The sequence below is a fragment of the Carassius auratus genome, chromosome 23 (genome assembly GCF_003368295.1).
Source record: "Carassius auratus strain Wakin chromosome 23, ASM336829v1, whole genome shotgun sequence".
Classification (NCBI taxonomy): domain Eukaryota; kingdom Metazoa; phylum Chordata; class Actinopteri; order Cypriniformes; family Cyprinidae; genus Carassius; species Carassius auratus.
In genome coordinates this window covers 18090389-18112932 of record NC_039265.1, presented here as the reverse complement: position 1 = coordinate 18112932, position 22544 = coordinate 18090389, and the positions used below count along the sequence as shown (strand labels likewise).

General features: G+C 36.2%; 2 protein-coding genes across 2 annotated transcripts in view; both read left to right on the top strand.

Annotated features, from left to right (window-relative positions):
* The window catches only part of LOC113041614 (beta-catenin-like protein 1), a 42815-nt gene extending 33312 nt beyond the window's left edge, over positions 1-9503 (top strand). The window contains exons 14-16 of the mRNA XM_026200245.1: positions 2139-2276; positions 2354-2426; positions 9125-9503. Of these exons, the coding sequence (XP_026056030.1) occupies positions 2139-2276; positions 2354-2426; positions 9125-9213 (300 nt within the window). The 3' untranslated portion in view covers positions 9214-9503. The remainder of the gene's footprint in view (positions 1-2138; positions 2277-2353; positions 2427-9124) is intronic.
* A 4283-nt stretch (positions 9504-13786) lies between these two features.
* The window catches only part of LOC113041626 (V-set and transmembrane domain-containing protein 2-like protein), a 38021-nt gene continuing 29263 nt past the window's right edge, over positions 13787-22544 (top strand). The window contains exon 1 of the mRNA XM_026200259.1: positions 13787-14142. Within this exon, the coding sequence (XP_026056044.1) occupies positions 14025-14142 (118 nt within the window). The 5' untranslated portion in view covers positions 13787-14024. The remainder of the gene's footprint in view (positions 14143-22544) is intronic.

Here is a 22544-nt window from a genome sequence, read left to right as displayed (position 1 = left end):
TTAAGTTTGAATATAATGAAAATGCTTTTGTTTTTTTGTGTTTTTAGACGCTGTTTTCCAAAGCGACTTAAAATTGGGGAATACATAAAGCGATTCTTCTTAAAGAGGCAAACAAACAAATTAGTAGTAAATATTAGGATTTTATTTTTAAAGGTCCCATTTTTCATGCTTTTTTTCCAAACGGGTCGTTTTTTGTAGGCGAATTGTGTTAAATAAAATATCTCGCTTGGCATTGAACTTTGAGCTTTATAATTTTACAGATATTATTTATACTCTTACAACAACATTACACACTAACTAAAGTTTGAAACATGGGATCACGAAGAACGGGACCTTTAACATATTTCTGGTCTTAATTTTCTTGATTTATCGGTCTGCATTATTTTAAATAAAAGAAAGTCTGTCTTTTTAATCTTTTATCAAAATGTAATTAACTTGGGCGGCCACTGAAACAACTTATCTTTTCAGCTAGCATCAGCAAGGTCGCACAAGCTATTCAATCATTGTTTTTTGCTGCTGTTATAGGGAATTTTATGAAACCTTCATGAGACACAATATGGTTAATTAAATACAGTTTTACATTTACACATTTGGCAGATTCTTTGTCCAAATACGACTTGTATTGCATTCAATGCAAACATTTTAAAAGCTCATGCAACCCTGAGAAGCGAACCCATGACCCACATTGTTACTAGCCACATGCTCTACATTTTGAGCTACAGGAATGAATGAAAGCCACTTTAGAGAAGCTTGACCTTCATCCTTCTCAGATATCCCACTTTTTCCAATGCAAATAATTTTTAATGGATAAAATCACATGCTGTCCACAGGAGATGCATTGAATGTGATTTGACCTGTCCTGGTTTTTTGGAAAACATCTGAATGGTTTTGGCACGATCTAAGCGTGGTTCTCTCAGAAAGCCTCTCGCCGCGATCAGAGCCATGTTCTGTGTGTCTTCAGCAGCCCGTGACGGCCAGCTCTCGCCTGCCTGCTGTTCCTGCAGCGTTCCCTTTGTGTTCACAAGCCTTTCTGCTCATGCACACTCACACACGCGTGAGCTTGCCAGCGCTTTATGCTCAAAAAGATTGAAATCCCCTGGAGAGAGGCCAATGTCAATCGCTGCAATTATGGCACTCAACAAATGCCAAACGTCTTTGTCCATTTAGATTCGTCTGCAGGTGCTGAAAAGCTGAAGAGTGTGAAAAATAACCTTTTTGAAGTGATCTGAGATAATTATCCAGAGCCTTTTAAACATGCATGTGGTTTTCTGGCTAATCAGCATGCATGTATTAGGTTGGCTTGAGAAAGACAACCTACTGATCGACTATTTAAGCTGCTGCTTCTGAGTCGAAATTTATAAGCCATAAATTGCTCACCCTGAAGTCATCCCAGGTGTATATGACTTTCTTTCATGTTAACAACATCCTACTAATGCTAACCACACACTAATTGTTGTTAACATTATAATCATGCTAGAAAAACACTAGCAGCATCATGATCATGATGAGAACATGCTAACATCATGCTAATCATAACAACATAATAACTGTTAGAAACATGCTTGAAACATAAGCATGATAAAAACATGTTAACAGCATACTAATCATGCTAACAACATGGTAATTGTGCTAGAAATGTAATTGTTAAAAACATGCTAGCAACATGTTAATCATGCTAGAAACACGTTAACAACATGCTAATAATGCTAGAAACATGTTAACATGCTAATCATGCTAGAAACATGTTAACAACATGCTAATCATGCTAGAAACATGTTAACAACATGCTAATCATTAGAAAAAACATGCCAACAACAATAATTGTGTTAGAAATATACTAGCAACATGTTATGCTAAAACATTTTAACAACATGCTAATCATAAAATAAAAATGCCAACGATGTGTTAATCATAATAAAAACACTGTAATTGTGCTAGAAACAAGTTAGCATCATGCTAATCATGTTAGGAACATGCTAATCATGTTAACGCGGTAAATGTACATTTTCAAACTTCAAGCTTTTAAAGCTGCTTCGGACTTTGAGGCTAGGCTTTCTCAAGCCAATCTTAAAGTTTGTTAACAAATGTTACTAATCTAGTTTATTAATAAGTGTTTAATGGTCAATTCTCCATTTCAGGATATGGTTCGTCGTGGAGAGATAATCGACGATGCGATGGACGATGAGTTTTATCTGCGGCGGTTGGACGCCGGACTCTTCGTTCTTCAGCTCGTCTGTTACATCATGGTGGAGATCTGTAACGCCGGCGTTCCTCAGGTACGTTACCATCCTTTATGCGTGGGTAAAGCTGATTGTTTTTAATTCTGCATGCTGAAATGTGTTTTCTCTTCCAGTTACAGCAAAGAGTCCATCAGATCCTCAATCTCAGGGGAGGATCCGTCAAAATAGTCCGTCATATAATGAGAGGTAAGATTACAAATGATTTCTAAAGCTCATGTCAACATATAAAGACAAAATATACTTCGCATACATAAAATCAAGCCTATTTTTATCACCCTTAGGATTTATGTGCACAGTGACTTTATTTAATATCAGTTAAATGTATATTCCACCCAAATTTGTTACTGCAATGCATCAGCTTATTTTATTTTAGTGTTTTTAATCATTTTCACTGGTTATTCTCATTAAATTCTTATTACTGTACTAATACGGTACGGTAAAAGTATCATAATAAATTTCTTAATATTTTATTTTTTACATAAATATAATGTGGTATGAGATATTGTGGGGTAATTGTTTAATTATCTGTTTTAAATATAAATAAATATATATATAATATAGTGTCATGACATACAAATAATATATTTAAATATTTAAATATAAATTTCTAAAATTGAATCAAACTAGTTTTATTTACACTGATGTAAGTATGGGTTTTACTATTTTAATCAGGTTTTGTTTCTCTATTGTTTTCTCATATTTTTTGTATTATTTATTAAAAAAAAATTATATATTTATTATTCTACTTATTTATTATAATATAAAACTTTTATGTTATTTTTTTCTGTTATTTGTCACTTATTTTAGTACATTAAATGAAATAAAACGAGAAATGTTACCTTGGCATCTAGCGGAAATAAAAATATTTTTGTATTTTATTTTTTAGTTTGGTTAACATTTGTATTATCTCAAGAAATATTTATAATGGTCTTAATTTTAGTTTCAGTTTTAGTTAACTGTACTAATGCGGTTAATCTCAAAACGGCTGATTTAGTAAATCAATAAGTGTTATATTGATCTTAAATCTTCATGTCTGTAGATGTTGATGAGTTCACGTTGTTAAAGGTTTGCTGTGCTCTGCAGCATATTTCTTTTTTTATTTCCTCTCCATCCTTTCTCTCTCTCTCTCTCTCGTGATATGAGGTGTTCGGCTTCGCCCACTCTTAAGCCCAGAGCACCTTGATTAAGTCTTGACAGCTTTCTGTTTCTCTCTCTCTCTTTCGCGCTGACTTTCCTTCTTTTTCTCCACTTCTACTCTTCCATACTTCACCCAGTATTTCTCTTGGGAAGAACCAGAGTCTCTTGATTTAATTTCATGAAAGTTTAGTGAACAATATTCTGTCTGGAGGGACTCTCCAGCTGTCCTGTCCCGTATCTTTATGACAAATATTGGCAATAACTTTGTGAGGATTTTGTTTGTTATATAATGGAGTATTACAGTGCATTGCTATTCAGCCGTTAAGTTTCCTGATGTTTTGTTGTCTTGCATCTTGTAATTTAGGCTAATACTAACAATTTTTGATTGGTTGTTGTCTTGTATTCAAGTTAGCTTTCTTTCCCGTATCACTTAATGGAAAGCACAACCCTTTTCTTTCTGTTCTCATTAAATCCTGCACTTCCTCATTAATGATTCATCGGGGGGAGGAGGTTCCCACTGAACGGTGATGTAGATGAAAACAGCGGCTGTAATGGTTCAGACAGCGCTCTCGCTGCTCATTTAAAGAGGCGGCCGAGGGTGTTCAAAGACGCAAGCATTGCTCTTAAGAAGGTGCTATTAATGTGAGCTAATGGTGTCAGGGATGCAAGTGCTACATGTGAGCCATTTCATTTATTTTTAGCCCTTTCAGTCTGTCCGTTCACCGCAGACTCTAGAAAATGTTCGCATTTTACATGCAACTTATTTAAATTCATTAGAATTGGAAATGCATATTTGTTTATATTTGTCATATTAAGGCCTGATTGGATTAAATAAATTAGTTCACCAAAAAAAGGTAAATTAGGCTGTGTTTTACTAGCCCCCGTGGCATCTTAGGTGTATAGTAAAAACGGTCTTTGATCTTTCGAGCTGTTTAATGGCACTCAGCGGGTGCTGCATGCATCAGTCCAAAAGAAGTTTAATAAAAAGCGCCCATCCATTTAAAAAAAAAAAAAGTCTCACACGGCTCCGGGGGGTGAACAGAGGCCTAGCAAATCAATGCATTTTTGTAAGAAAAATACCCATATTCAAAACGCATTAATCACTTTAATGTAACAGAGTTATAATAAGAATTGTCATTGATCTTTCGAGCTGTTTAATGGCACTCAGCGGGTGCTGCGTGCATCAGTCCAAAAGAAGCACAATACTCGAATTATTTGTAAATTATATTATACCTTACTATATTATAAATAATTTATATTATTTTTATAAGATGTATTATAAATAACTGTCATAGCATTGAATGGAATCATACAGGTCTACATACAGCTTTTCTATTATTATATTACAATTCCAAGTAAAAATGACTTCGAAACAAAATTAAATCATCATTTGCAATTATTTGCATGATTATTGACAGCAAAAAATTAATGATCATTATATTTATTTATATAAAAAATAGTTACATAAATATTATACACCATGTAATACTATCAAAACAAAATAAAATTAATTATTTGTGACAATTGTCTGCATAAAATTCATGATGGTAACAAATGTATTGAAATATATGATAAATAACTATATAAATAAAACCGCATTAAAGCAATTTTTCTGAAAAATTAATCGTCAGGACAAAATCCATGATATTATAATATTACAATATAATATTTAATAAATAGTAACATATGAAGTTTCACAGGATTAAAGCAAATAAGTCTATTTTTAGTATTGTATAATGTATAATATATGATTGAAAGTTAAAAAAAATGCATGAAAGCTTACACTAAGTAACATGAACAAAACAGAATTGTTAATCGCAATTATCTGTATGACAATTAAACGTTAGCACTAAACTCATGATCTATTTCTCTAGCTTATATATATCTTTTTGAAATATTTTATCTGATTAGGAAGCTCAATCAGTTTTCATAAATACTATGTAGTTTACTGCTGCACATTCAAATGTTTTGATGTAGTTTTTCTTCAGAACCTGGTGAAAGTCTTGGTTGTGGTTTGGCAGCTTTCACTGCGTCCCTCACACTAAAGACAGTGTGGAGGAGTGTGAAAGTGTCTCTGGGCAGCTGGTGTGGGCCGGATCTGTGCCCCCCCCCACCGGGACGCTGCGACTGGGTGAGAAATTGAAATTTTCACCTGGACTCTGTAGCAGCTGCGGTCGTGTCAGACGGGCCTCTGCAAATGTGCTTGCGTGGTATTAAACACAATCACGGGAGAAATTCAAACAAATCTAACAGGAGGAATTAGACGGCTTGTGTTTGCTCTGCGGTTTAACTGTCATCGCCGTTTGTTTGCTGGTTTGGCTGATGGAAATGTTTCAGTACACAGTAGGAAAACACTGTTGTTTTGGGTTGGGCAGATGCCTAAAACGTGTTCATGTATTTCTATCTCTCTGTCGTTCTCGCTGTCTGTCGTTCTGTCTCTATATCAGTTTGGTCTGTTAATGTCTGTGTCTCTTGTTCTGTCAGTCTTTATCATTCTATTTGTCTGCCATTCTGTCTTCCTCTATCCATCATTCTATAATTTTATCATTATATATATATATATATATATATATATATCATTATATTGTTTGTTCTACCTCATTCACTTGATATTTCTGTTCTGTGTACTTAATCCTATTGTTTTATCATTCTATCTGCAACGTCTCTATTAAATAAGATTGACTAATAAAAGGCATTAATTTCTTAATGGAGAGAATAATCTGAATTTTTACTTACAGAAAGCAGTTGTTGTGCATCCTGTATTTTTGATGAAATGAACAAATCAACTCTTTAGTAAAAGCACTGCCTTGTTTTGTTGCATGCATATTAGCTAAAAGCATTTCTTGCATTATTTTTTTTCTAAACGCCTTTTGTTGTAAGCAACATCTATAACGTCATTGTCAGGGTTTATTGGTTGTTTTTTGTAGTTTAACCAAATGCCTGTTACCTAGATACAAAAAAAAAAATCACGAAATCACTGGCGGAAACAGGTTTCATGTGCTGAGTTCGGTGGCCACTGTGTTTTACTGCATAAATTGGGAAATGAAACGCCTACAGAAGCCTCGATGCGCTCCAAGGCCGTATTTGAGTCATACAGAGTGTGTCATACTCTTAGATGCGTGACCTTGAGCTGTGTGTACTGGTGTCAGTGGGAAGCGCCTCTGCTTCTGCTGAAGTTTCCAGCATCTCGGAGCTCATAATGGATAATCCCCCTCAAATCATCCAGCATGCAGACTCCCCCAATCCTCCCTCTGTGTTATTCCAGACGCTTTCTCCAGCCTTCAGGCTTGTGTTTCAATGTGCTACTTTGCTTTTTTCCCTTCTTAAAAAACCCCATCGTATTGATTTATTTATTTATTTTTCACTGGGTTTGATCCTCTGTCCCAGGGCTTGAGCAGGGCTTAGAAACTAATCCGAGAGCATGTCTACCTTTACACGCTTGCTGCTTGCTGTGTACACTTCCAAAAAACACTGTTAAAGTCGGCATGAAATAAAAACGGACCCTGTTTTCTTTTTTAATGCACATTCCTGGTCTTATTGTGAACGATTTTTCAATGCTTGTTTTCATTTTAAAGATAGTTTTTCTATAGCTCAAACTGTAGAGTATGTCGCAAGCAACACCAAGGTTATGGGTTCAATCCCTAGGGAATGCAGGAATTGACAGCACACTGTACCTTCAGTGCAATGTTTTATCACTTTTGATAAAAGCATCTGGCAAATGCATATTGGTTATTAATATGAAACCACCTTAAAAATAATCTTTAAAGGAATAGTTCACCAATGATTGACAGTTAACACATTTTGTTTTATTCAACCTCATTTAGTTGCAAACTAGTGTTATTTTAGTATTATTTCTGAACTATCACATATTGATAGAAGTATTGAACACGTCAATTTTTTTTCCTTTAAATATATTTCTGAAGGTGCTGTCGACAGGAAATTCTCACCAGATGTTGGTAATAACCCAAGAAATCCATACATACAAAGAAAACAAAACAAAAAAGTTCAGAAATTAAGTTGTGAATTAAACTGGAATGACACAGGGAACACAGTATTGAACTACTGAAATGAATTAAATACTTTAGTCCAAAAGTCTTTGTTGGTAATGACAGCATCAAGACGTATTTCTGTATGGAGAAACCATTGGCATGCAGTGCTCAGGTGTGATTTTGGCCAATAATTCCAGAGTCTTCAAATCTTGAAGGTTGTGGCCCTCTTCTATGAACTTTGATCTTTAGATTTATTTTCTATTGGATTCAAGTCAGTTGATTGGCTGGGCCATTCTAGCTGCTTGCTTTCTTTTTTTCTCTGAAATCGAGACTTTCCTTGATTGTGTTTGGGATCATTGTCTTGCTGAAATGTCCACTCTTGTTTCATCTTCATTATCCTGGTACTGTAGGTTGTGAGACTGAACCAGCTAATATTGGATTAATAATTGTCTTAATAGGATTGCTTTCTAATTACTGATATATATCTGCTTGTGTCCTGGCTTTCCATGCCATTTTACACCTCCCTTTCTTCATGTGTTCAGTACTTCTTCACTGTGTAATTCATTTTTATTACTCATAGCTTAATTTCTGAATGTGTTTGTTTTTTTCTCTTGTATGTACGGGTTACTTGGGTTGTTACCAAATTCTGGTGAAAATTTAAAATCAATGGCACCTTTAGAAATATATTTACTGAGAAAAATGGTGATGTGTTCAATACTTATTTTTACCAGCTGCATATAGTACTGTATTTTGAATATCACTATTGGGTTAACTTTTTTTATTTTATATATAACCCCATTGCAAAACTGTATGCTGTTATTTTTTTGCATTGAGCCAAATGGTGAGTTTTTTTTTTTTTTTACTTTTTATTTTATGAAGCTCTTTTCCTTTTTGTGTGAGAAACTGAAATTAGATCTTGGATGATCTTGTTCTCCACTGCAGCTCTCAAATCTAATTCTCCATTCAGCATATTCAGACGGTCACAACATGTGCCGAGAACCAATGTTATTTGCTGTCAATGACGTCAAACCAGGCTCAACGTGTTCACATGCTTTTCCTGGAGTCATAATGCAGATGCTAATGCCATATCAGAGCTTTAGTGGAAGAGAAGATTTCCAGCTAAATCAATAAGACCTCAAGCTCATTCAGTGTAAAGTTGAGGAGTCTTGTAAGTGTCCTTCCTGCAGTCCGATCACATTGGTGAGTGGTCATAAGAGTGTCATTCTAAGCATATGTTGCTTTCATCGTAGCGTCTGTAGCCCTTTGAGTTCTCGGGCACCGTTCCAGCTCGCTGCAGGTTACGAGAAACTAGAGTGTCTTGAAATAGCCAGACCTCAATCAAACCAGCAGATTTGATCTGAGGGACACGCTCTCAAAGGCACACATCAAGATGCCATGGATCTTAAAGCTATTTGCCCGTTTAAGGATGGCACTTCTTAAATCCTGTTACCTCAAACCCTGAACTCCAGACTTGGCTTTTTCTAAAGCCTAGCTTTTTCCATCCATTCCTCCATATATGAAGAAGAGGGTCTGGAAATAAACTCTGGTGGGCAGTCAAAGGGATGTGTGACAAATGTTTTAAAATACTTTCAGGGATACAAATTCTCCCTTTTTTTTTTTTTTTTTTTTTCGGATTAAAGTATGCTGCCTCTCCTTTGAGACAGCATTAGGAAGGCTTTCTTGGCAGGGCTTGGTGGCATACATGAAATTCATCCAAATGACTAAACATCTTGTTTCTTTTTCCCTCTCGTTTTTCAGAATATGCAGAAAATATTGGCGATGGCAAGAGCGAGGAGTTTAAGGAAAGTGAGCAGAAGAGGATTATGGAACTACTTGAGAACTTCTAAAAATCCAGTTGGAGCTCGTGTCGGTTTTCTTCAGTGTTTTTTTTTTCTTTTCTCTGCGTTATGGTGAAGCTGCATGGATTTTGACCAATCCTCATCCTGTCCTGACTGGACCACAAAAATCTGAAGTTTAAACGTTCATGTGTCTGATTTTATCCCAACAGATTAAATCTGGATATAGAATTTTTTGATGTCCAACACATTGTTCATGTTTATAGTTATTGTTTTCTAGGCCAGATATTTTGTCAAAACAACTTCAGTTTTCATGTAATTAAAGTTTGTGCTTTTCTGTACCTGGTGCCGTTTTCTTCATTATATTTTGTAGATCACCTTCCAGTAGACTTAGGGCCCTATTTTAACGATCTAAATCCAAAGTGTAAAGCGCACGGTGCAGGTGCATCCACTTTTGCTGTTTTAACGACGGAAGAAGTCAGTGCACCGGGGAGCATTTTTTGAATGGGTTATCCATATTCTATTAATGAGCAATGCAAAAAAAATGCAAATGCGCCGGACTAAAACTAGCAAACACACTTGCGCGTCGCATTGCGCCGGGTGTATGATAGGGCCCTTAATGTCTCATTAGACCAATTCAGGCAGCGAAACAACTCTTGTGCTGAAACATAATTTAGGAAAATGTTGTGGTTATGTCTCTTCTCCTCTCCAGCGTTCCTACAGACGGCTGGTTTAGTGAAGGATTGTGGCTTTCCTCTCTTTTAGCCTTTGCTTGTCATCTCATCATTCAGGTCCCTTTACATGGATCCAGGGTCCAAAATTAACTTTATAAACCTGCTAATGGCTGGTGGATTTTACTGTGTTGCTTTTTTTTTTTTTTCTTGCTGCTCCCTGTAATATGTGTCACACATCGAACACCATTTTGGCACTAGCAGCATTATACGTTTGCTGTTCCCCGAGTGATTCAGCAAACTCTAATTGTATTTCTCTTGTTTTTAGTTTCAGTGGGAAATAGTTGGCTTCTTAATCAGCTAAGCTGGACTTCTGAACGTGAATTTCAGGGTTCCCACATTTGACCAATTAAGATAAAAATTTGTGATTACTGGACAGAGTTTTAAAAGGATAGTTCTGCCAAAAGTGGAAATTATCATCATTTACACACCCTCAATTTGTTACAAACCTGTATGAGTTTATTTCTTCTGTGGAACAAAGAAGGATGTACTTTGGCAACCAAACAGATGAAGGTCCCTATTGACTTCCATACTATGTATAGAATACCTGCATTATTTAAATCCCTTTAAACGAAGGTGAATTAATGATGAAAAATGAATTTACATTTTTTTGGTGAACTATCCGTATAAGTTTCAATTATGACCAAATTGCTTTTCCTGGTTTGATTTTCATCGTGGAACGCTTGTGAAATATTTTTATCTAATATATTAATGTGTACACACATTTTGTTTGCAGTAGTAAAGTGTTAATTTCTCACTCTAGATTTGATCTTTCTTTTAGAGAATATGGCTGCTGTGATTCTAATGGCCATTAATTAGATGTTTGTCCAGTGGCGATGAGCCAGAGAATCCCAATCCCTTGCTAATAGCAAGCCTGCTGAGCTAGCGCAAAAATGCTACAGCTCTCTCTCGTTCTCTGTCCTCTCTTTACATCCCTGCTTCCCCCTCTACAGAGGGATTAGTGTATGTATCGCCGTGGCCAGGGAACGTTCTGCCGTATAGAGACAGTTTGCTTACTAGGCTCTTCTTTGCTATGGACAGAGTCTTTACCCGAAGGTTGAGAATAATTGTTAAAGCTCTAGAGCCAAATTGAATCAATCCAGCGGAGTTCTTCGACAGGGTGAACGGGGGGGCCATTACGCTGGATTTATACTCACTGGAGGCCCAGCGCTTTAGAACAGACATTATGTCGAGAAATTATTATTGTAGTAACAAAAACATCTCTGAGTGGCTCCAGGCCTTGATGAATCGTCTTCGTTTGATGAGTAGAGAAAGGCAGCGCCATGTTTCTCCAGCTAATTAAGTACCGCAGTCTCATTACAGCTTGCACTTTATCAGACATTGACAGGACTCGGTGGTCACCGTTCTCTGTAGATCTGCCCTGAACCACTCGAATGCACCTCGAGAGGCCTGGCGCATCTCCTTGTTTCCCGCCCCGTCGTAGAGCGATAACTTCCTGTCCTTTAGCCTCGGGACAAGTGCACGAGAGTCATTATCTCGCTGACTCTTTCCCCGCACGTTCTCTTTTGTTTATCCATCGGCCTCGTCCTCAGAGGAGCTCCACTTTCCCGCTCCCGGCTGATGCTCCTGGCATATTAAATATTCTCTGGCTGTCCTTTCCGTGCTTCCGCTGGCGTAGCACGGCTTTATTTGTGAGATCTCTGTATTTCCCTGCATCTCAGGAGGTCAGTAATTGCCACTAGTTCTCGTCGTTACCAGGGAGATGGTTTGTAGAGAGAGGGAGGTGTAAATACTGTAGAGGAATGCTTACAATTGGAGGAGGTGATGTGTGACAGTTACCCATCTGTTGAATTGTACATTATGATGAATTGCGAGTGCCTAGAACATTATTGATGACCCTCTGCCAACGCATCAAACTTGAAATGCAAATGAGCAGTAACTACAGAACGGGGTGAGCGCCCAGCGCTTCAAGGACACGCTCATTACCGTAGCGATGCTTGTCGGTAGCGATTGCCAATCACTCTTGTCTCCGGTTTGCCGTGGCGGCTCACACAGAGCAACATCTGCTTCTACCCTTCCTCCAAAATCACCCGGATAAAACTTAGGATCGTTATTTGCATTTTTAATTGACGGGAAGGGCAGGTATCCCAGCACGCATCTCTTATCAGTGATTATGACACTAGCGTGCTAACGGTGATTCAACAGCAATTTCACAGCCCAGAGAGCTCGGAATAATTGTCTTTTTCCGAGTGATTGAGTTGAGCTCTGATTTCAACCTCCTCGGGTTTGGCTAAACTGATGCGAACCTGTGGTGGGAGCGTTCTTTTATACCCACTTATAATCCCAGTATTGTGTGGCTCACAGGGAAAGGTTGAAACTGGGCTGTTAATTCTGTTAATAGCATTTCCTGAGCATTTAACTCCCCCAAAAAAATCTAAAATTATTTTTATCCTTAAAAAAAATCACTGCTTTTATAGCTATTTCATGGTGATTGTAATTTTATGCTACTTCAAAGAATGCAGTGGTTTTATTTTTTGTATTACCATCATGGTAATATCCAGGGTATATTTAAAGATAATGTCATGCATTGCAAAAGGCATTAAAACCAGCTGCATTTTAGCCACATTGTACTGTCAAACTACTAAATGTCTTGAGTGCATTTAGTTTTTGTCACAACACATAAAGAGAAAAAGGAATTAAATTGAGTTTTTACTTGAATCAAATTTAGCTACAACTAAATATTATGTAAGCACAGGCTTGAAGTAGTTATGCCTAAAAACAGCCTTTGCATCATCAAATACTCAGAAAGGATTTTTTCAGTACCGTGTATCATTTATTATGTGTATGTTTTGTTTGGTATACACACAAAATTCTCTGCTGAATAATATATCCCATAATGCAATGTGCTTAACCTTCCATTCCGAGCATGGTGAAGGGCTCTGAGGTAATTTTTCCCCCAACAATATTCATTACTCGTTCAATCAGTATATGAGCTAAACTTGAATTTAATGTGCAGCATAATTAGTGGATATAACAGTGTATATAAAATATAAATGCAGAATTTAAATGCAAAATGTAAATGAACCCTAGAATGGCCTTTAAAAGCATAGTTAACTAAAATTAACTCATTCATTGTAATTTTAAATGTCTGAATGTTTTGAATTTCTGTAGTCAAGGAAAAAATGTCTGCAGCATCAGGTAAGTAAATGTAAAAAAAAAAAATGTTTAGGCAAATCATCTCTTTAAATTGAATAATAATTTGTATTAATCAGCACAGATTTTGTCTCAGTATCTAAAGATAAATCTTTCTATATGTTTGTCAGCCTACCACTTGTGTAAGATTTTTATCATTCCATATTAGATATTATTTAACAGAATATTGGGCACCTTTGTATCAATTTAACCCCAAATGTTACTCAAGGCTTGATCAAGATGCTGTAACATTCCTTCTACACACTATTTTCATTTTACTGTAAAGCTGCTTTCACACAATCTATTGTAAAAAACGATACATAAGAAGTTAATCCCACACATTAAATTTCTTTAAAGTAGATATAGGCCAATATGTTTGCCATTAAATTTTCATCAAATCAACAAATTCACGTCGTTTTTGACGTCAATTTGATTAGCATATTTTACCTTTTTTATTACATCAATTAGATGTAGTTTCAATATCAGTTGCTCACTATTTATAGTAATAGGCACCAGTTGTTCACAATCAAAAATGCGAGAGAAAAAAAGCTATTATTTTAATTGTGCGGTCAGCGATGTTTTATACTTGTTGATTAATATAACCGTCTGCATTCAAAGTCATAAGTTAAATTTACCTCAGAAACATGTTGAATGCAATTTTACCTCAACCCACGACGACCGTTGAACGGCTCTCTTCAGAATATTATTCCGCCTAATTCAAAATTCCCTAATGATAGCCGCCGCACTTCCTCCTCGCGCTGTTCCCTCCGCTCCATCGGTTAGATCCGGGGAGTTTCTCTCCGCGGAGACCCAAATCGCATCACTGGGCGACTGCAAACACACGCATTCTCCTCTCAGTTGCTCCAGCCGCTGTCATCAGGGGCAAAAACCACCAGCAAACACTAACCACACCTGGATCTATCTCTTAAAGCCGTGTATTTCCACCTGATGTGAGAGAGTGTTTTGCAGGGAGCAGTGATGGGCGCGTTTGGAGTGATTCTGAGGAGTTTACATTGTATGGGACTCTACATCCAACTTGGTGTCTGTCTCAGACAAGCTGGAAGCGACGACGTGGAGAACCATATATCCAACAACGGTAAGATGTGTGGACTCGATCCGGTTCTGTACTTGTGGACGGGTTTGAGGTTCGTTAACGGCTGTCATTTGAAGCCGAAATGCGCGCGAACGGCGCAAGGATGGAGATGCGCAGAGCGGTTTCTCACCAACACCACTGCACTGGGGCTATTGACAGGTGCTACCATGGTATATGATGGGGATATTGTGGTACAAAGCTACTATTACAACAATACCGTGGTGTTTCTGTTATTGGCTTCGGTATACGTTGGTATTATTTGTTTGACCTGTTCATATGCACTTCAAACAATACCTTGGTATATTGGTACTGTCCAAAACACAGCATTACTTTAACTTTGGTTTAAAACGAATGGTGTTGCCATTGTATGGCTTTTTACCCTCTTAAAAAGTAATGTGGCTGAATCATGAATCACTGGTGGTGTTAAATGTTGATTTATTTCGTGCTACTGAATGGGTTTGTCAAAGAACCCCATGGTATAATCTTTATGGTTGTGCTCAGAAATATAATTCTGTGGCTTTTTAACGTCATGAAAAAAGTGTTATGGGTCAGCGATGATCTTTTTAAGGCACTTTAATGATTAGTCTGGTAATACTTTATTGATATTGTCCTAGAGCGTGACATTGCAGTGCTTTAAATTTTCATTTATAATTTAGCGAAATACAGTGTCTTTAATATTGATATAAACTATACTGGATTTATCTGTTTTTCCAATGTATTTAAAAGAAAACATGGATGAAATTTGATCTATTCCATGACTTTTGTTACCTTTATGGTATCAGATAGTAAAACCATAGTGTGAAATGGTTAAAAATAAAACTTAATATTAGTATTTCACCTATATTTTTGTTATGGATTATACCATTGTATACCATGGCAGCAGTGCTTTGTATAATTTAAGTTCAAACGTAACCTCCCTCCAGATTATCCAAAGATGCTTGAGATTCTGGGTGTACAGAATTCCCTACATTGGTCTATTTGTTGTTTTCATTACTGGAAGAGCGAGGAAAAATCTATACACGCATTTAAAGATTCTAGTCATACTATAATCAGCCATAATTGAAGTGCCTGGATATTGAACATATTCTTCAAACTATATGCAGAGACGCTCTGGGAAATGGAAAGGATTGTGTAAAATATGCTTATTCTGTATTCATTTAAGAAGTTTTGGCAATTCTGTGAACCATAGATGACTAATGCAATGAATAAATCAGTGCTGATGAACCCAGGCATGCATCATGCTGATGAAAGTGTTCGCACGCCGGATTGTGGGTCGCTCACCATTAAATTAAAGGGCAGAATGTGATCAGAGCCCATATTCATGAGGAATATTAAGAGGACTGATACAGTATCAGGAAAGCCATCTCAACATGCACTGACGTTCTGGATTACTTGACATGCAGGTGATGCATTTCTAGGGAATGGTTAGCAAGATTTAGACTCCAATGGATTTCAACCAAGACTGTTTCCTTTAAATAGCTTTGACAGGTTATGAAAAGATTAGGAGAATCTTGGTTTCGTTAATATGAATTTAGACCCACTGAACACTAATGGTCTTAGATTAAGTCTTAATAAGATGAAATAATGTTATAATGCAAAAAACTGTATATAATTGCTTTGTCTTTCCTCACGACTGGTCATGTTTTGGTAAAATTCGCCAAATTAAGTCAAGCAGAGTGTTTTTTAATTGTGTAATTATTCATTGTTTTAGTGAAGCATCTAAAAGCGAACTGCTTTCTGCATCTCTAGAGTGATGGACAGCTTAGCTTGCTTGTATTCAATACATTTGCGTAAATTTTTCAGCCGCAGGGAATACCATGGCCTGCGGTAACGAGGCTTAATTAATGTCAACAACAGCTTAAAAGCTCTGTTTTCTTCTGACCTCACAGTAATGAAACAAAGAGCGCAGACCCGGTGGGCCGCTCGCCCCAGCACACGTCAGATGAATAGCAATGGCGTGAAGAGGAATCTCATTTTAATTCACACACATTCTGTTCTAAACATCTTGTTGTTTTCGACTCTCCTAGAATTGTTGCTGTGATGTCTTGAAGACCTTTGAGGATCCTATTAACAAAATAATCACTGACTGTCTGGTTTGGTTTCTGATGCAGATATTTCTGGGCCCCTAAAAAATGTATTTGAGTCAGGCCCCCTCTCCCTCATTGGGCCCTTGGGATCAGCCTACACCCCCCATTACGGTGCCCCTGACTTTGAATAGCATTGAACTTTGATTTTGAACATTGACTGGAAGATCTTCAAAAACAAATTAGAAAAGTCATTCATTCATTCATTTACTTGTAATATACAATCTATTCTTTGTTTTGTTTTTGTGATTCTCCAAACTTTAAGCGTTGATATTAAAAGATACTGAATTGTGAATTCAAAGATTCTAAAATATCTTTTTATTAATAATAAAAAAATATATATATTCTCCAGCATTGATCTTTCAAAGGTTAACTGGTGATTATTTTTAAAAATGTTTAAAAATAAATGTTTATTAATTAATTTATCTCTTTTAGCTTTTTTTTTATTATGTAAATGTATTTTTCTGGTTCTGTAGACTTTAAGATTCTGATTCTAAGACTTTCAAAAACAAATTATTTATTTAAATTTAAATTTTTTTATATTTATTTATTTATTTTTACTTTTCACCAGAAACTATTTATTTATTTTATAAACAAACAAATAACCAAACATTTGATTATTCTAAAGAACTGGTTTGTTTTTGAGGAAGATTTGGACAATCAATCTGCAAATCTTCAGTTTTTCATCCTTTAGAAGTGTTATTGTATGTAATTGTAATATTATTAAGTATTAAGTGTATGTGTGATACTGTAACTTGCTGTGTTTCAGATTTTTAGCTTGTCTTTTTAAAGCTGGAAATGGGCAACCGATGGAAACTAGCCAGTAGGGCTGACTCGGACTCATGTGCAATCTCTCTGGACGGTGGCAGTTCTTCAGCACTAGGTTGTTGTAGTCTGATCAGGGAACAGTGTTTGGTCTCACAGTGACCTGTCGTGTCCATCTCTCCTCCTCTAATTCTCCACGCAGCGATGTGTTTTTCCTCTCGGTGTGTGTCCGGGGTCAATCTGTTGATCATGAGATGCTAGTGAAGATCAAGGAGCAGCGAGGATGGAGGAAGTCATTTCAGTAAAAGCTGTGGGACCTTTGGAGATGCTCTTTTCACAGACGCTTATGATTAAGATTTGGAAAGTTGCTATCACAAGATTGTTATTTGTCTACTCTGTTAGTGATAACATATAACTGAAATATGAAGGTAAATTCTTTCACTTTCCAAGCACAAATGTGCATCTGTATACTTGTGCACCACAAATCTGCCTTGTGTGTGTGTGTGTGTGTGTGTGAGTTTAACCCGCAGCACGTCCATTGGCGTTTTTTAATAAGTTGGTTACTGGTTTGTTTACTCGAAAGAAACAGCTGCAGTCAGTGAACACTAATAGGCATCAGCAGTGACACACACACACACACACACTTCCAGCCATCACTCAAACCAGTGACCGATGACATCACCTGCGGCTGCGGCTCATTTCTCTTCATTGCTCTTGTGAACTGTGATTGGATGCTCGTTCAGTGGTTTCTGCTTGTTTTTCGGCTGTGTTTCAACACGACTGAAGCTTGATGACGTGGATTTTACAGCTGACTTAGAAAATACACACCTTTTATATCTCACCTGTAAGATATGTGTGTATGAAGAATGCTGTGCACGTAAACAATTAAGCTTAAGCTTATATATTTTATTGCATTATAGTGTCATCATGACGTTTATCTCTTTTGCTTATAGCTTCCAGCAGCGTTTTATGTGCTCTCCTTTGAAACTGCAGTGTTTAATACGACAGGAAACCTCTTTGTGTATCTCTGTGGAGTCACGAGACTCTTTTTCATTATTTTATTGTTGTTTTGCATTTATTTGTGTGGTTTTTCAGACATTAAGCGTTCATATTTCATAGAGGTTGATTGGTGCATCTTAACATCCTCAAAAACCAATTAGTTCTTCATCAAATATTTATTTATTTTAAACTCGTCAATGTTTCTGGTACGTCAATAGTCACATTATGCACATTTTATGTGGCGAACATTTGAGTGCACTAGAGGGATTGAGATGCATACTAGTGAGCCGCCTACACATGCAGCATCCTAACTGAGGTGAATCTGGATTGAAAGCTCAGACGTGAGTGATTGAATCGTTGGTTATAGGCAGCGTCTCATTAGCGCGCTCTCTTGAGAAGCACACTAGAGCCCTCACTAGTGCTTCTCATTGATTACAGCAGAGGTTGAAGCTGGATAATGACACGCTGCTCTAATAAGCACAAAAACAGCCAGCACACAAATATTGGCGCCATTTTGGCTGCTCTTTTAATTAGCTTTTTTTATTTATTTTATTTTATTTTTGGTTTGTTTTGCAAACGTTTTGGTGTTAAATGGTTTGCTTGCAATATGGTGGGTCTTTTTCAATTTTGTACGATGCAGTGCATTCTGGGATTTCCTTTTCTAGAGCGCATACATGCATTTTATTGGTAATGCAACTTCTATGCATCAGTATTATACTAATAGTTTTTATAAAGATTTTGAATCTTAAAAATATCTTTTTAATTCTTTGATGATTTTTTTGTTTTATTATTTAAAAAATAATTTTTTTAGCCTACTTGTCTATATAGTTTTCACAATATACATAGTAATAAATACTATATTCTATACATTTTATTTAATTTTTTAGTTTTACTTGAACTTAGAAATTAAAAGAAAAAAATTCAGTTAACAAATATTTAAAAAAAATTTTTTAAAGGTTGTATTTTTATGTTCAGTTTTAGTTAACTATATTAATGCATAAAGTACTTTCTAGATTGTGCATTAAACTGCAGCATTTCAATTGACAGAAAGCATTGAGTTCAGCCAATCAGAGTGGCTCTCTGAGTCACATGATCAGTTTAATGACGGTCTACTCTAGCCGTGAAATGAAGCATCTTTGTGGTGTTCATTGTGAGTCAGACTGTGCTTTAGATGAGTCGAAGAGGTTTTTTTCTCACTTTCAGCTCTCCTTCACTTCAGAAATGAATGGCTTTCCTCAAAGACTCAGGCTTTTGGAGACGGTAGAGAGGCTTTTGAGAAGCAACACGAGCACTTCCTGTGAGTCAGGATGTTGATGCATTAGTCCATGAGTTGTGGAGGATTGTGAAGTCTTTGCGTTTTGTTTAAAGCTCAGACAGTCTGAAGAGAGATGCTCGTTTATATCACTTAACGAGAATCAATCCGTTAACATCGTGACAGACCGCCACACTCTCTTTCCTCTAAAATCTCTAAATGTCTTTCTCTGTCTGTGTCGCCGTCTCTTCCGGTCCGTTTCAGGTGTTTGTCAGACGTCTAACTGTGCGTTTACATCTGGACGTGTCATTTCTACAGCGTTGGCTCTTCTCTGGTGTGAAGCGAAATCATTCCCCGGCGACATTCAGCAGATGTTTTGTGATGTTTGTGATGAAGAATCATCTCTACAGATGATTGTATTGGGATCTAATCAAGATCAAAGAAACGTTTGAGACTGGTTTGTAGTGGATGTTTACATGAGATGCACAATAGAAGATCTAGATCTCTTAAATGTAAGTACATGTACGATTGTGTTCTGTTTTTAACTTGACATAAACCCCTAAATTATTTAATCATAAAAGTTACAATTAAATACAAATTTATATAAAAATGTAATTACTTAATTAAAAAAATTTATAAAATGGTATTTAAATATATATATATAATAATAATAATAATATATATATAATTCTATAATAATATACATATAATATTAAATATAATACAATTTAATAAATTATATACATATTGTTATATAATCAATTATATTAAAATAAGCGGGTTTTTTTTGTACTTAACATGCTATATATATATATATATATATATATATATATATATATATATATATATATATATATATATATATATATATATATTAGGGCTTGCATAGGCTAGTCGAGTGGTCGACTACTTCAACCACTTGTCGGAAAGAATCGATTACTCCAGCATGCATTAACCATAATGCATACAAAGAGAGTTTGCAAGTACGGCATGAATTTTAGGATTATAATATTGCATGGAGCTGTTACTTTCTATGACCTTATCTATGTAAAATTAAAATATGTAATGTAATAATTAGGGGTGTGCCTGAAGCCAAATACCTTATTCGGAATGGCTCGGATAATGGCTTCAGAAATGAATAACAGACAAATAAATTCAGAATATTTCTGCCTGAATACTCAGCTGAAGCTGACAGTCTGGTGTTTGCCAGATAAGTTGAGTCAGGGGATCAGCGCAATATTACACACAGACCTCTAAAGTCACGAGTGTGAAGTGAATCGATGTAAACTTTATGAATGAAAAGAGCGCAAATCAAACATAGCATTGCTGTTGCCTCTCCGTGCATCTCTCAGAAATCAGAGCTTTGCAAGAGTAATATCACCTATAATAATACATCATTCATTTACAGTAGCATGAACCACAAGTAGTCGAGTAACTCGAGTATTTTTTTAAAATAAAAAATCGACTAGTAGAAATCAGTAGTCGTGCAACCCCTAATATATATATAAAAATAAGAATAAACTAATAATTTTATTTTATATTCTTACTTATAAATGGCAAAATAAATGATATGGTAAATTTATAATTAGATATGAAATAATTGTAATCATATAGGAAAATAATATATGTTTTGCATTTTATCTTTCCTTCTTAAAATATATAAGAAAAATAAACAGTTTTTCTTTGTCTTTTGTTTTCTCTTTCTTTCTTTCTCTCTCTCTTTGTCTCTCTCTCTCATATCTCTCTCTCTCTTTCTCTCTTTTTTCTTTCTTTCTTTCTCTCTGTCTTAATCTCTCTCTCTCTCATATCTCTTTCTTTCTTTCTTTCTTTCTTTCAATTCAATTCAATTCAATTCAATTCAAAATTGCTTTATTGGCATGAATGTAAATTATACAATATTGCCAAAGCTTAGTGTACATATATAGAAAAAATAAAATAAATTATAACAAAAAAATGAACATCACAGTAATGGAACTGATTATAATAACATATTTTCTCTCTCTCTCTCTCTCTCTCTCTCTCTGTTCTCAAGCAGCTTGTGTTTAACTCTTTCTTCTCTTTCTTCTCTCCATCTTCCCCTCGTGTGTGTTGATGTGAAGAGTAAAGACCGAGGCGCTGGAGTTATCTCACATTAGACACATGTCTGGTCTCCGCCCCCCATCCTCTCGTCTTCCTCCTCGCCGACGCTCTTTTGTTAGCCTTCGAGTGCTGAATCCACAGGAAGCAGCGCGAGGATGAAGACCGTCTGCTGGCATTTGGACGGCAGGGTTAATTGAGGCGCGTGTTGGGACTCGATGGAGACAGAACGGGATAAATGAAGACACAAAATGTTAAATAACCCTGTTTAATTAGCTGTGTTTACAACCCAAGATTCACTCGCTCAGCTCAGTTACCTGAACTCTGTCCAAACACCCACACCGGCTCCTGCTAACACACTTTTACTAGGGACGCTCCCATCAGGATGATTTCAGCCGATACTGAGGACGGATCACTTGTCTTTTATATTGCTATGTAATCTCAAAACGTATACCTTATACAGTGAACATTTTAATATGCCTTTAAAGAGGGGTTCATATGTATATCAGGATACTTAATATAAGACAAATATAGTCCAATGCAACTCGCAAGGTTTCTTTAAACATGATCCAGCAGTAAACTGTGGAGGACAAAATAAACATTTAATCTCCAAAAAGTGAGAAGTCTGAAGAATTTAAACATTGTCCATCCAATACAGATCTTAGCAGGACAAAATTAATAATAAAAAACAAAAAGTAAACTCCTAAAAGAACTAATTGGAGTAGTTTGATGCGGCTCGTTAGGTTTACTTTTGAACATTAATTGGAGCATCCCTAAAGTTTACTACAGCTTTCAGTCTCACACGGCCAACACTACATGCACTTACATGGACACTGATTGATGAATCCGAATGTAGTGTTTACAAGAACACTAAATAAAGTGATCGGGTTGATATATGCGTTTATATGTCACAAGCTTCTGATCAGATTTACTCTTTTGTCATGTGCACACTGCATGAAAATACAGAGTTTCACACTGCATGCTGTTTAAAAAAGCACACGTGATATTTATCTACTTTGGGTTTAGTAATTAGGCGACGACTAGCACATGAACTGTTGTGCGGTGCTTCTTACTTAAAAAAACTAAGTAGTAAAAGTGCCCCTTTATGCACCTAAAACCACTCGTTTGTTGATGAGAGTCTGAAACAAGGACTCTGGTGGGACATTGTCCTGCTCCACTTAACAAACGCTGAGTGAAAGGGACGTTTTATAACGACAGGACACTTATTT